Source organism: Aedes aegypti, chromosome 3, assembly GCF_002204515.2.
Source record: "Aedes aegypti strain LVP_AGWG chromosome 3, AaegL5.0 Primary Assembly, whole genome shotgun sequence".
NCBI lineage: Eukaryota > Metazoa > Arthropoda > Insecta > Diptera > Culicidae > Aedes > Aedes aegypti.
The window spans coordinates 119,585,435-119,600,867 of record NC_035109.1 but is presented as its reverse complement, the minus strand read 5'-3'; the positions used below and the strand labels follow the sequence as shown (position 1 = coordinate 119,600,867).

At 36.4% G+C, this 15,433-nt stretch overlaps 1 protein-coding gene across 1 annotated transcript; it reads right to left on the bottom strand.

Moving 5' to 3' along the window:
- Positions 1 to 525: 525 nt before the first annotated feature.
- LOC5572148 (apolipoprotein D) lies at positions 526 to 10,881 on the bottom strand. Its single transcript, XM_001660175.2, has 4 exons — positions 10,546 to 10,881; positions 9,737 to 9,986; positions 968 to 1,054; positions 526 to 893 (listed from the first exon to the last, which is right to left on the bottom strand). Exons 1-4 carry the CDS (start codon positions 10,663 to 10,665, stop codon positions 655 to 657), a joined length of 696 nt encoding a protein of 231 aa, XP_001660225.2. The 5' UTR covers positions 10,666 to 10,881; the 3' UTR covers positions 526 to 654.
- Positions 10,882 to 15,433: the final 4,552 nt, after the last annotated feature.

Here is a 15,433-nt window from a genome sequence, read left to right as displayed (position 1 = left end):
TAATAACGAACGCATGTTGGTTTACACTTTTTTGCTGTGTGATGCGATGCGAGGTTGAAAATTCGCGTTCTAAACAAAAAGCCTGTTTCGAAGACGTTGCAATTTGGAAAACTGACATGGTATTCTAAGAATAATTTAGTCCGGAAAAAAAAATCTACTTTTGCTCCACCATTTTCCTAAAATTGTCAAAAAATAAAAAAATGAAAATAAACAAATGTCTTCATTTATTTTTTTTTCTTAAATTATATATAAGTATCGTTCAAATTCACATTCATATCTTAAATCTAGGTGTTATGTGTTAGAAAACACTATCATCTTGATAAGGTTAAACTGAAATGATTTCACCTGCTTATAAGAGAAGGAAACGCTTTCAATTAACTCAACTTAATTGAACAAAAAACAAATTTATTGATCTATCTTATAAAAAAATGACATGATAATTGATCAAAATATTTTGATTTGACGAGTGTTTGTGGTAAAAACATTTAAATGGGAAGTGACAAAAGAAAAAAAATGTTCCAGCGATTATATCACCATAATTGTTTATTTGTTTCTTATGAAGTTTTCCCTCCATTTCAATTTTTGTAACATCATATTTGTACAATGAGATTCCATGTTACACATAACTATTATCATTCATGCACTAGCTCCACTTTACAACAGCATTTTCGCCACCAATAAAGCGACGGTAATCTGCACCAAACTGCTATACAAAGTGGTTCGAATCGCAGCACTGCTCGGAGGAAGAGTATTTGGTTTGCAGGTTTTGTCCGACTGTTCGGTGGTGCGCCACTTGTGCTCCGGATGGTTGAAATGGACATCGACGAACTTGTTGATCAAATCTGCGGTATGCTTTTTGAGAACCGGCTCACGGGAGATGATCCATGCAAATTCTGTGAAATGGGACAACAGTGGTTTACCTAAACTTGAAAGCGTTGTGACTATTACTGTAATACTATTTCCATACCTGATACCGTGGTCGTATTGACTGGATTGCAGGAATACACGATTGCATAGTTGAGGTAATCCGTTTGAACGACATCCATCGATGTGTCTGGAATGGAAAACGAGTAGACATACAAATCGATTATTGTTACAATTTAGAACAGTTGATGAAACGATTGACGCGGTTGAATTTTAGTATGGATATTGGATCGATTTTTACCTTAAACGTAAGCCAATCTCTCTTTTGAATTAAATAACTCAGCAATTTCTAATCCGCCAATTTTTTTTTTGTGGAAAAAAATATATTGAAAGACCCCTAGGGAAGCTCCTGTTAAAAGTAACAACATAGGATTTCAATGCTATCGGGCCTAAATGAAAGACACGCTTGTCTAGTTTCAGAAACTCTTGGCATATTCGGCACTTTGAATACATGTTATTACGGTAAAATGGAGGGGTTTCCGGGGGCTCACAGCCAAATTCTCCAGAGCAGCTCGCAAACTCCGTTGTGTGGGTGTGAATCAGCTTAAGGTGATCGAAGCCAAACCTCAAATTTTCAAGATCACAAATCTAGAGAACCAAACATCCGTTAAGCTGAAAACTTAATCGATTGGTCACCAGCTGGTGGGGACCAATCGATTAAGTTTTCAGCTCAAACGGGTGTTCGGTTCTCTAGATTTGTTCTCTTGAAAATTTGAGGTTTGGCTTCGATTCATCTGTACCTTAAGGCTAGAATTCATTCAAATATTAACATCACAATTAGGAACCATTTTTCATAATTTAATATTATTTATTACAAGTAATAAATACCTATGTTCATTTTTGTTGTAAATTTCAGAATAAGTAGGGTAGATGTACCAATAGTGGAGGTACTAAGCACTATTAAAGTTCATTTAACCGCCTAAATTCAAAAAGCGCAATTAATGTACATGTTAATGTTGTAACGGGAAGTAACGACCATTGACTTAATGAGAAAAATGATTTCATCGCAGTAATCCACGGCATGTCAGTGAAAAATAATACCTCCACTATTGGTACACTGTTCCTTTAGTTGCGGTATATTTTTAATTTGTGTTCCTATAGTTGCGGTATCCGTTGTTTTCTAATGGGATCCTCCACTATAGGAACACTTTACCGCAACTATTGGTACAAGCAAGAACAGTTTTAGCAATTTTTGTGATATTTCATCAGTTTTAAAGCAATTTGAACGCTTTTTTCAATTATTCCGTGTATCAACAAGCCAAGACGTCGATTGGTAGTGTCTGTTCTGTGGCTAATGTAATAAAATCAGTGAAAACGGCACTACCGCAACTATAGGAACACCCACAACTAAGGGAACACTTACCCTAATCAATTTGTTATCTATAACATCACTGTATTCCAAGCTTGGACAACCAACAATATATGATATCAAGATTAGTAACAACAGGAGACTGCTACCGGTTTAGTGAGTTTAAACTTTGATACCGTTGGCATGCCGTAGCGCATGAGGCGAGTCTCTTCGGGCGCTTTCAGAATTTTCGTGAGCCTGCTACAAGCGCAGCACACTGATATTCCGATAAGCTGAGAGACGGTTTTGTTGGAGACTCGTCAGTAACATGACATAAAAATTAACAAGGCAGGCTCTTTACTAGTGTAAACATCAAATTTGATTGCAAACATGTGACGGTGCTCCGATCGTACCGTATACCATCCGGAAATTTGTTCCAGATGGATAGGAATGACGTCATCAAGTAGCTGTCAATTTTCGGAATATATCACCTTCTCAATATAGTACACCGTGGTCAGTACATTTATGTGCTCCAGAGAAATATGTAACCATAGTTACAGAACACAAAACCAGTGCAACTGCGATCCAAGTAACCATCAAGGAAGCTATGATAACCAACTTTTACTATGGTTCTCTAACTCAATACATATTGAGAAACAAAAAAGTAAGAGTTGACTGTAAAGGAATCAGAATTATAAATTTTGAAAAAAATCGAAATATTAAGTCCAGTTGCAATAGGGCTATTCTATTGCTATTCTATAAATCAGAATTGTTGTAAAAGTACAACAGCGCGATAGCACGACGCACACTGGGGCAGATCGCTGTTTTCGACGGCCAAAACCTCTAGTACTCTAGATATGTACCCTAGAGGTTTGGTGTCTTCGACAAAGTGTTTTGGAATAACTTGTACTATATTTTGACACATTCAGATTTGATCTAGATAAGTGAAAACTGATCTAGATCAGTCTTATCTTTTGATAGGAGCGTCCTAGCAAAAAACTTTCTTCTGCAAAGTTGTTCATTGAGGCATTTTTGACATTTCTTCGGAAGACACTTACACTCTATCACTGACGTGGATTACGATATATGACAATTTAGTAAAAACAGACAAAAAATCGATTTTGACAATTTTTTCATAAAAAAATATTAAAACTTTTTTTGTCATCAAGTATTAGGATCTTAACTATAACAAAGTAAATTTACATCGTTCACTAGCAAAATTTTCAGATTTAATTATATTTTTGGTAAAAACAGTCTAAAAATAGTAGGGGTATTCACTTAACGGCGTAAATCCCTGCGTGTATGGTGATAAACTGGTTATTTCAAATATTTCAAAAAATTGCGTAAGCAGCTAAGGAAATATTTCAAGTTGTTGAGATTTAACAGTCAACCGATCCAAGAATGCATTGGTCATCATAGCAACTACCATGAAATAGGTACGTTATTTACAAATAAACAACAAATTTCGGAACCCAGTATGACAAAGCATGAAAAACAACTGGAAAACGTTGATGCGAGTAGCCCATAGATTCGAGAGATTTTTTTAGAAAATGGCTGGGGAAAAAATACGTTAGAATGTGAACATGGACAAAGAACAAATACTTTCAAATGAAAAAGGTGCAGTATTGCCGGATATTGTTCGTTTTGTTGAATGGTCACAGTGAGATGAGAAACGAATGTTACCATTTGGTGACAGAAAGCTATGTCTCGCACAATTTGTGATCCTTGTTGTTATTGAGCATACGGGTGGATTTCCACGTTATTTAGCAATGTTACGATGAAGATCTTCTCTTCATTCTCCGCTATCTCTAAGTGGTGATAGTTTTCAGCCTGATCCATTAATTTGCTTAGAAACAAGGAGCCGCACACTCGGCGACCAATGGCATTCAGGGCTAGATCAAAGGTTATGCGAGAAGTCTAAGTATTATTATATCTGAATCTTAACCAAACTGCACGCAACACGCATTGACTCCAACTGTTTGCCATCGAATTTGGTTCTAGTCGGTAAAGACGTTTGGAGTTTGAATATTTGAGGGTTTAAGACCGCGTTGTTTTCGGTTCTGAAACAAATAAGAATTTTTATTTGGATTCACTTGGAAAGGGAGTTATTCAAAAGCAGTCGTAGTAATTTTGACGATAATAAGTAGAATATGGAGTTTTGTGGCATCAGTAGGTACAATTCGTTGAACTTCGGTGGCGGTCCGGGAAAAACTCTGGGTACCGTAAAGCAAAAGTTGAACGGCTGCGAATAAAAGTTCGTAATTTAAATAAACAAACATTTGACAATCCTGATATTTGGTTGGGTAACTATATTATATACGTCTTATTTTTTATCGCCTGGGGCCAGTAAAGCAATATTTCATTTGAAATGTTTTATCACTAATATCTCACTTTACGCTACTTTAAGTGAATACCCCTAGTGTTTTACAAAATCCAGGATAACTCAAGAAGCGGCAGATGGCGGCAGCTAATTTTTTGTATACGACTAGCCAAGAGCATAAGTTCCATTGTAGCGAAGAAAGAAAAGTGGGGCCACGTGGGACTTTTTTGTTGTTGTGGTTTGAAAATTTGATGAAAATATGTTTAAAAATGCTTATATCTGTGAAGCTTTTCATGAATTTATATCTTTCAAATGTATTTCTGAAACATATTGCATATTGACGAAATGTTTTGAAGAAGTCATCTCTAAACTTTTAAACGGAATTCAAGATAAATCGTCCCATATGTGTATCTACCTATCTATCTATCCTTTGAATTTTATTAGAGTAATAGAAGTGTGTTTAATAAAAGCCATATTATACGATACCAGTTTGGTGATGACTTTTTCAAATCACTTCGTCAACAGAAATACATAGGAAAAATATAATTTCATTGAAAGTTTCTCATATATAAGCATTTTTTAACATATTTCCATCAAGTTTGTAAACCACCACAACAAAAAAGCCCCACGTGACCCCACTTTTCTTTCTTCGGGACAATGAAACTTATGTTCTTGACTAGTGGTATACAAAAAATTAGCTGCCGCCATCTGCCGCTTCATGAGTTATCCTGGATTTTGTAAAACACTATTTTTAGACTTTTTTTTTTATCAAAAACATAATTAAATCTAAAAATTTTGCTAATAAATGGTGTAAATTTACTTTGTTATAGTTAAGCTTCTGATACTTGATGACAAAATATTTTTTAACATATTTTTTTGTATGAAAAAAATGGTCAAAATTGACTTTTTGACCTTTTTTTCTAAATTCCCATATATCGTAATACACGTCAGTGATAGAGTGTAAGTGTCTTCCGAAGGAATGTCAAAAATGCCTCAATGAACAACTTTGCAGAAGAAAGTTTTTTGCTAGGACGCTCCTATCAAAAGATAAAACTGATCAAAATCAGTTTTCACTTATCTAGATCAAATCTAAATGTGTCAAAATATAGTACAAGTTATTCCAAAACACTTTGTCGAAGACACCAAACCTCTAGGGTACATACTAGAGTACTAGAGGTTTTGGCCGTCGAAAACAGCGATCTACCCCATTGTGCGACGTTTTATAATAACACAAGTTGATATAATTTTGTTAACAAAACGACATTGTTCTTGACTTGTTACATATTTGTAACAGATTTATTACAACATATGTTATATTTTTACCATATAATTTGTGAGTTGGTTGTGAAAAATATTCATACAGCAACACAATTTAAAATAATTTTGTTATGTTGTTGCAACGCTGAAACATATTATGTAATCATTCTGCTGTAATTTTAATAGGATTTGTTATATTATTTATTTATTTGGTGTAAATTTTGTTACATTTTTTGTTATTTGAACTTCTAACGGTACATGTTTTATAACAACAGGTGATAAAATAATTAATTATATCGAAGCAACACATTTGGTTATACAGTGAAATCTACATGAGTCGGTATTGAAGGGATCATCGACTCCTGGAAATATCGAGTCATGGAACAAGAATCCTATGGAACCATCATAGTAACCATGAAATTTTGTTTCTAGTATGGTTCCATGAGTCGATATCGAGTCATGGAACATCGACTGATGGTGGTTTCACTGTAATCTTGTTTCTTCCGTATCTGGTCATCTGGTCAGGTACACTTCTAAGAATACCCACAGGGAAATCTCTACAGGGATGTCTTTAAAGCTTTCTCCAAATAACAAGTTCTTCAAGTATTACTCCAGATATTTCCCAAGTGCTTTATCCAGTATTTCCTCTTATAGTCGTGATCACTCCATAAATTCTTCCGGAGATTCCACCAGAAATTCATCTAGTGATTCTACAAGAAATAGCTTCATGAATTCCTATAGGGATTCCTCAAGAGTTTCCTTTGGGAATTCGACCAGGGATATCTTTAGGAAAATCGCTACATGAATTATTCCAAGGATTTTTTTCTCAGAAAATCCTCCAGGGATTCCTTGAAATTTATCCAGAGATTCGTTCTGGGCCTCTTCCTCCGAGAAGTTCTCTAGAAATTCCTACAGAGATACGTCCATGATTTCCACCAGAGATTTCATCGAAATTAATATAATTTTTTTCAGGATTTCCATGGCATTTTTTTTAGAGATTCCTCTAGAACCTCCTTTTCTGAAAAAGTTTTTGAGAAAACCCTGGATAAGTTTCTGAAGGAATTCTTGGATCAATCCCAAGAGGAACGTCTAGAAAAAATCTAGGGTTATTTTTGAAGAAAACCCCCGGCTAAAGTCCTGGAAGAATCCCTGGAGGAATTTCTTACAGGAGCCTATGGAGGGAACAATCAATATGCTTTTCGGCTACGCATTCTTAATTTTTTCAATGGCTTTTTTATAATAATATAACCTCTCTACCGGCAGCTTAATATTTTACCGCTAAAAAAATATTTAAATCGCGATAACTTTTTTGTTTCTCGATATTTTTCTAACATTTCTTCACAAGATCTCAAAAAGCTCTTCTAGTTTAAGAACTCATGCCGATATCAATCATTGGTGATCTAGTTTTGAAAATATTCCGATGTTCCTTGGGGGACCAATATTCTCCATATAAAATGTTGTTTTTGATCAATTTATCAAAAAATAAAAATAAAATGTGGACTATACATTGCCAGGATATATAATAAGTAATACTCTGAAAAAAACATATAAATCGGTTCAGTATTCTTGGAGAAATCTAAAAACTACGATATGAAGTTTTTAAGAATTTTCAAGATCATTATTTGTCAAGAGTGGTACCAGAAACATAAATGCACATTACTCAAAGGAGGCTGCACCAGATTGCTACCTTTTCCTACAACATACTCGCATTAATGTATCATTCCAAGGAGTAAATATTCGAATACGATAAAAATTCTGTAGGCTGAGATGTTTACGTGGGTTATGGCTACGCGTCGGTCCTTCAAGAAATTTTTGAATACATCTCCGGATCCAGATGACCAATTATCAATATCTACACGTATTCTAAAACTAGAAGAGTTTTTTTGTAGTATGTAAAAATGTGGTGCAAAAATATCGAGAAACAAAAAAGTTATAGCGATTTGAATATTTAAAATTAGGCTGCCGTTAGAGGGGTCAAGACTGCGTAGAAGGAAATCATATTTCATTATAATATGCAGTCGATTCTCTACCAGCTGATCACTGGAACAATTTCTAGAGGAAACTTGAAGGAATCCTTTGATAAATTCTTGAAGGAAAAGCTGAAGAAAACTCTGCAAGAATTGCTGTAGGAATCTCTGAAGGACTATAGGAGGCATATCTCTCATTGATCTGGAGGGCTCTATGGGATTGTCCAAAAGGAATTTATGCAGAGCTTCTACTGGATGCATTTTTGTAGAGATTTTCCTAATATAATCCCTAAAGTAGCTCTTGGAATAATTTCTGATGAAATTCCTGAAGGAATTCATGCGAGAATTTCTGAAGAAATCTCAAGAGAAATTCTTGGAGAAATCCCCGGAGGATTTTTGGAGGCCCAGAACGAGTCCCTGGAAAAATCCCTGACGAGTCTTTCGAAGATTATCTGGAGAAATCAATAAAATAAGTCATGTAGCGATTTTCCTCGTGGTAACTCTGAATTTTTTTTAGAATAAAATCTTGAGGAATTTGTGAGTTGTAGAACAACTAGAGGAATTCCTGGAGCGGAAGAAATCTCCGGAATAATTCCTGGACGAATCTCGAGAGGACTATTAGGGAATATGGGGTGGTCCATTTATTACGTAAGGCAATTTTGGGCATTTTCCAACTCCCCCTCCCCCACTGATAAGATTTTTTGTATGTTAATAAAAAATAAATTATATGGCGCGTAAGAAATTTCAAATTCCCCCTCCCCCTATAAACCCTTAAGTAATTAATTGACAGCCCCAATCTGTGTATGTATCCGTGGAGGATTCCTCGGAGAAAATTGTTGAGAAATCACTACGGAAATATCTTGAGTAATTCTTGAAGAACTTGCCGTACTATAACTGTAAGAGAAATTCCTGGTGAAAACCTTGGAGATAGAAACCTTGGATGATTTTCTAGAGGAATCACTGAAGGAATACCAGAAGTAATCGCTTGAAAATGCCCAGAAAAATCTCCGGAGAAATTCTGGAGCTTTCCTGAAAGAATTCCTGAAATAGGTCCTGAAGGAATTCTTGAAGAAAATCCTGGAAAAAAATGTACTGGAGAAATCTATGAAGGAATCGCTGAAACCATTCCTACAGGAATTCCAAAAGAAATCTCTAAAGGAATCCATATAGATATTTTCTTGCAGGAATCCTTAGACGAATCCCTATTCTAATCTCTGGAAAAACTCCGGAAGTTGCAGAATGATGATTTTTACAGCACGAGTCGTAAATTTAAATTTAGGATAATTACGACGAGTGCTGTAAAAATCGAGTTCTGCAACGATTTACGTACAACATTTTTTGCAATTTCGTAGAAGACCACTTGAGGGTATCAGAAATTATATTGGAATGCATTCCCCATTATTTTACAATTTCTGAAAAATTATTGTGTAATGATCCATAGGACAACTTAAAACAGTTGCGTAATGAGGAAGCGTTGCGTAATGAGAAAGCGTTGCGTAATGAATCATTACAGCACTGGTTTCAGTTAGGTAATGACTATTCCCGCACTGCATACTTCAGTGCAAAAAAGTAGTCCGTTTCATGACAGATTACTAATACGCTAATAGCGTGATGAAAAACAGCCTATTACGATGAGAGATTGCAAAAAGAATGTTCGGCTTCAAGATTGATAGCGATAACAGATTATTACTTTTCAGAATTTCAGATAATAACAATAACAATTATTGTTCAAATCTATTGCTTCACAAGTGCATTCATAAGCTATCGATTTGCCAACAATCAACATAAGCAATTCCGCTTGTCCCGTTGCTGTGTATAATTACAGCACCGGCAGATAACTACATTGTAAATTTGCGCGAAATGCCATATTCTAATGACATCCAGTGCAATGTTTGCTGCTACCGGCAGCGGATAAACACACAATCGCAATCCCACGAGAATTAATCTTACAAACACCGATCTACCTACTAAGGCACTCACCTGGATCGGCCGGGTCCGTCGTATTGTAACGCACAATAAATTGTGGCACCTTGGAATTGCGGAACACCTTGGGCGTCGCAGTTCCCGTTGAGTAAATCACCTCCCCTGTGGGGCCTTCCTGCACCGCGCGCAAAATGTCGAAATTTAGCTTATCGTCCTCCGCCTGGGTGTACTGTTCCTGGACGCAATCCTCCAGCTCGACATCATTGGGATCGTACAGACGACGAATCTCGTACCATTTGCCGGCATACTGCAAAACAAAACGGGGGTGAACACGTCGATCGTGAATGGAATACTACAGTATGGCCCAATAAAAATGCGAGAATTATCATATCGCGTTCTATGCTTTTCCGGTCTTGGTAAAAAAAACTTTAATACGTAATCGATATGGTATGATTATTCACAGACCTTGTCTGCTACATTCGCCCATGCTTGATAATAGAAGAGAATAATAGACCTAAGTATTTAAACTTTGACATAATTATTATTCGCACATCAAAGCCATAAGAGGCAATTGCTCTTCAAATCATAATTCTGGTACTCTACTAAGTCTTCCTCAATGCAATCAAGCCGAACAAACTTATATTTTCAACAATTACACACGATTTTTGAATGCGGAAAGTTTATTATTAAAGCATGCAACAAAATGCTTATGCTGTCTCTCACGAAACTAAACCTTTGATCGTTTTTGCTTCAATACATGAATAAGGTTAGTAGAAACATATATTGGCATTTTTTATGGTCCATACTGTAAACATTTGCCCAGAGGAATCCCCGGCTAGAAGTGAATTCCCCCTTTGTAAACTCACCCGGCTCTCGTCGAAGTTGTACGATTCTTCAAAAATCAGACAATGTTTTTCGTAGATAACGGCATTTATCGAGTGGATTGTCCCGAACAGGAGAAAAGCCACGATAGCGAGGGACTTCATTTTGGACGCCCACCGTTGCTGGTTTTGTTCTGCACTTGGAGCGATAACGATTATTGCGACACAGCAAAAATAAATAACCGATCTGGCACTGAAACTTGCTGTTCTGTCGATCGACTAGCAACGACTGAACCCAAGAACAGCATTGACAATCGGTTCTAGTCATGTGAGAAACAGACGGCAGGTTTATCGGCTTACGCTTTGATTTCATTTATGGCCAGTTTAGACCACATGTAGAGATAGAATGCTTTGCGTTTGGGAGAGAAAAGGGATAGTGTTCGTTCGTAGCGAACAAAATATCAAAACATAATTTGCAAGTTCGTTGCATCTGCTTCCAACATGTGAATTTAAAAAAATACCATTCATAGTTTTCTTTTCTTTTTATTATTAAGCAATATGATGGTTGGCATTTCTTTAAATCCAAGTGTTGCATGTTCTCGTTAGAAACCATCGCTATTTCAAGATTCTACCTGCACTATGGAGTGGATCATTTTTGAAGTCTACTTGCTCTTTCGTTTTCATTATCCGAAATCCAAGGACTGCACTGAAATCATTTCAAACTAAGTTTTTAGGACAAACATTTTTATAACGTTCCAGGCAAACGCTGATTTCCTTCGTGAACTTATAGCAAAGCCCACGGTCAGTCAAAACTAAAGGTAAGCAGTCATAATTCATGTTTTTTTTATTTAAAAAGAAGTATTATCGCTGGCGAATAAGAACTTTTGCCGCAATCGCAATTTTGGTACCAGTTCAAATAGAGTTCCAAGAAATCCCTGCCAGAATTTTTCTCCCAAAGAAGATTATTCCCAAAGATTAATCCAGGGATTCCTACAGAAAAATATCCGCAGGAATTCCTCCACAGATTACACTAACAGTTTCTGTAGCAATGCCTCCAGTGATTCCTTCATGGATTCCTTCAGTAAAATTTTTACTGGGATTCCTCAAGCAATTTCACCGAGGATTGCTGCGAGAACTTTTCCAGGAGTTCTTCCAGGAATTGCTCCAGGAGTTAAACTAGTACAATCTTTTTAAAGATTTCAGTGATTAATCCAGGAATTTCTCCAAGTATACATGCAAAGATATCTCCAGGTAGTTCTTCAGGAATTTTTCCGGAGATTCCTCTAGAAATCGCTCCAAGTATTCTACCAGAAATTCCTCTAGGGATTATATAAGAAATTACTTCAGGATATCCAAAAGAAAATTGCTACATAAATTACTCCAAGGATTTTAGCAAGTATTCCTCCATGGATTGCCTCTGAAATTTCTCCAAAGATTCGTTTCGGGCATCCAAAAATTCCTCCGCGGATTCATCCCAGATTTTTTTTCGAAATTTCTCCAGAGATTTCCCCATTACTCAAATTACCCTACGATTTTTTTTTTTGCAGATAGTCTCTATACATTGATCCTTTTTTAAAAATCTTTACATGGATTCATCCAGGAAAATCTCTTCCTTTAGGAAAATCTCTTAATGGATTGCTCCAGAGATTATTGTTTATTTTTTATTCCTCCAAAGTTTCCTCCAGAGATCCCTTCAGCAGTATACTTCAATATATAGCAATGCTTCAAAGATTTCTGCAGAAATTTTTCCAGTTAATTCTGTATTTATGTGCAGGAATTTTTCCAGAGACTCTTCTAGGGATTTTTCTACAAATTTTTTTTAAAGGATTCCTCCAGAGATTTGTACTGCAATATCTTCAGGAATTTCTCCAACGATTATTAACAAAAAATCTACATGGATTCCTCTCAAAATTATTTCAGGGGTTTCTGCAGGACACCCTCTAAAAATTTCCTCGGCTATCTCTCCGGAGAATCCTGCAAAAACTTTTACAGGTATTCAGCCAGCCATGAAATCCATCAGGGATTTCTCGATGCATTTTTCGAAAGAATCCCTGTCGGATTCTTCAGGAAATTATTGAGAGATTTTCTTAAAAAAAAACTTCAGGGAAAGAGTTTCTGGAGGAGTTCCATTAAATATCACGGAGGAATCCCTGGAAGAATTTTAGAATAATTTCTGATTCACTTCCCAGAGGAATTCATGGGGGAATCTCTGGAGAAGTTTCTAAGGGAAATATTGGAGGAAACTCAGGAGGAGGCCCATAACAAATCTTTTGAGAGATTCTGGGGGAATATCTTTAGAGAAACTCATTCGTTGATTTTCCTGGAGGTCTCCCTGATAGAATTCTCAGAGGAAATCCTTGAGGAATCCCTTGAGAAATTCGTGAAGTAATTTCTGGTTGAATCCCTGTAGAAAATCCTTGTAAAGTTTCTGTAATGCTTGGAGGAATCCTTGGAGGATATTCTTATAGAATAACTGAAGACATCTCCAGAATAGCTCCTGGAGGAATCCCTGAAAGTATCCTTGGAGGAATTTCTGGAATAAACACTGGAGAAATATCCGGAGTGATCTTTGAAGAGATTGTCCTAGTGTAACCCCCGGGAAGAATTTTGGAAGACATCTCTGGAGAAATATCAGGAGAAATCGCTTGAAGAATCATTGGAATCATATCTGAAATTTTTGGAGAAATCATTGCAAGAATTCCTGGAAAAGCATTTGGAGGAATTCTTTGAGAAATTTCTTAAAAAATCCTAGTAAACATTTTACTGTAGGAATCTATGAAGAAATCACTGGAGGCATTTCTGCAGGAATTATATCTATGATGATAATATCTCGGTATCATTACTTTCTACAAAGTTACGGTCTGTAGAAAAGTTGTTTAGAAACCTTATGGTGTTCATTAGGTGAAATTTCTTATGTGTAATTTCGCCGCTACGTGGCGCTAGTGTGCATGCAAATATGGTCATGTTTTAGGAGGCTCTAGCGCATGATCCTGGCCACCTAGAGAATTCGTGTCTTCGGCAAAGTTGTTCAGAAGCTAGAGTGGAATATGAGGCGCGCTGTTTGGTTAGCAATTTTGCCGCTACGTGGCGCTAGTGTGCATGTAATTTGGTCATATTATAGCAGGATCTAGCTCATAAGCCTGGCCACCTAGAAAGTTCGTGCCTTCCGCAAAGTTGTTCAAAAACTTGGAACCAATTTGAGGCAGCATTGTTTAGCTTGTACTTGTCAATATGATGATGTTCAAGAAGGTTCCAGCTCATGATCCTGACCACCTAGAAAGCTCGTGACTTCAGCAAAGATGTTTGAAAGCTTGGAAACAATTTGCGGCAGCTCTTTAGTTCATGTCCTCAGTAAAATTGTTCTGATCAATTTTGCTGACGAAACAAATTAATTTAGGTGATCAGGATCATAAGCTAGAGCTTTCTAGAATATGGCCAATTGACATGTACACTAGCGCAACGTAGTAGTAAAACTGGCTACTAAAAAACTAAATCTCAAATTGCTTTCAAGTTTCTGAACAACTTTGCTGAAGACACAAACTTTCTAGCTGACCAGGATCATGAGCTAGAGCCTTCTAGAATATGACTAGCGCCACGTAGGTGCAAAATAGCTAGCTGACAGTGCTGTCTAAAATTACTTTCCAGTTTCTGATTAACTTTGCTGAAGACACGAACTTTCTGTATAGACAGGATTATGAAATACACTCTAATGGAATATGACCAAATTTACATGCACAATAGTGCCACGTAGCAGCAAAATTGATAACTAAACATTGTTACCTCAAATTGCTTTAAAACTTTTGAACAACTTTGCTGAAGACACGAACTTTCTAGCTGACCAGGATCATGAGTTAGAGCCTTCTAAACATGACTACAGTTAGCTCTCCCTTACTCCACATTCCCTATCTCGATATCGAGTTAGAGAACCATAGTAGAAATTGATTTTCATGGCCAACTCGATGGTCCCTTGGATCGCAGTTGCACTGGTTTTGTGTTCTGTAACTCGACACCTCCCTAACTCAATGGTCCCTTCAATATCGAGTAAGGGAGAGTTGACACACTAGCACACTAGCGCCACGTAGTGGCAGAATTGTTAACCAAACAGTGCTGTCTAATATTGCTTTCAAGCTTCTTAACAACTTTGCTGAAAACATGAACTTTCTAGGTGGTCGGGATCATGAGCTAGAACCTGCTACAATATGACCAAATTACATGCGCACTAGCACCACGTAGCGGCAAAATGGCGCATTGAAAATTTCAGCTGATGAACGCCGTTTGGCTTCTGAACAACTTTACTGAAGACCGCAGCTTTCTAGAAAGTAGGGTTTCCAAGATATTGCGTCATTAGTGTAGTCGTTTACGGGTGATGCTAAACTTTTTGGGAGGTGCTGCAATATTCAACTGAGGTGTTGCAATACTAGATTATGCGATTCCATACTTATGGCGGGTAGTGTATATGGTAAGTTCTGATCAACTGTTCCCAAACCATTTTCGATAATGTCTGATGTTTGCAATCTAATATTTCCTGAACCTTAAGTCAATCATGATTAAAATTATGATGATTAATAAATAAATCATGCTGAAAGTTATTCAATTTAGATTTTTTTTCATTGAAACTGAGTAATGCCAATTGTTCTCAAGTGTATAACACATTCAAGGTGTTTAGAAAACCTCTATAGCTATTTGTTCATTGTTGTTATGATTAATCATTGTTTAAAGGTAAATTATTCATTGGCTAATGATTAAAAGGTACTAATTAGGCTTGAAACAAACGGGCTACACCAGATAATGATATATATCACTCATGATAAATGATAAGTTTCATAAAAATGATTTAAAATGGAATTTGTTTGAGAAACAAATGACAAACAGTATTTTGAAATTGAAAATTTCAATCTATCAACCGCAAAATTAAAGTGTATCCATTAATCAT

What these genes read in the sequence shown, in the direction of transcription:
- LOC5572148 (XM_001660175.2), bottom strand. Translation starts at nt 10,665, where the DNA reads ATGAAGTCCCTCGCTATCGTGGCTTTTCTCCTGTTCGGGACAATCCAC. An exon ending in ACAACTTCGACGAGAGCCGG is followed by an intron (nt 9,987 to 10,545) that starts GTGAGTTTACAA and finishes TTTGTTTTGCAG; the next exon opens with TATGCCGGCAAATGGTACGA. An exon ending in CAATACGACCACGGTATCAG is followed by an intron (nt 894 to 967) that starts GTATGGAAATAG and finishes CCCATTTCACAG; the next exon opens with AATTTGCATGGATCATCTCC.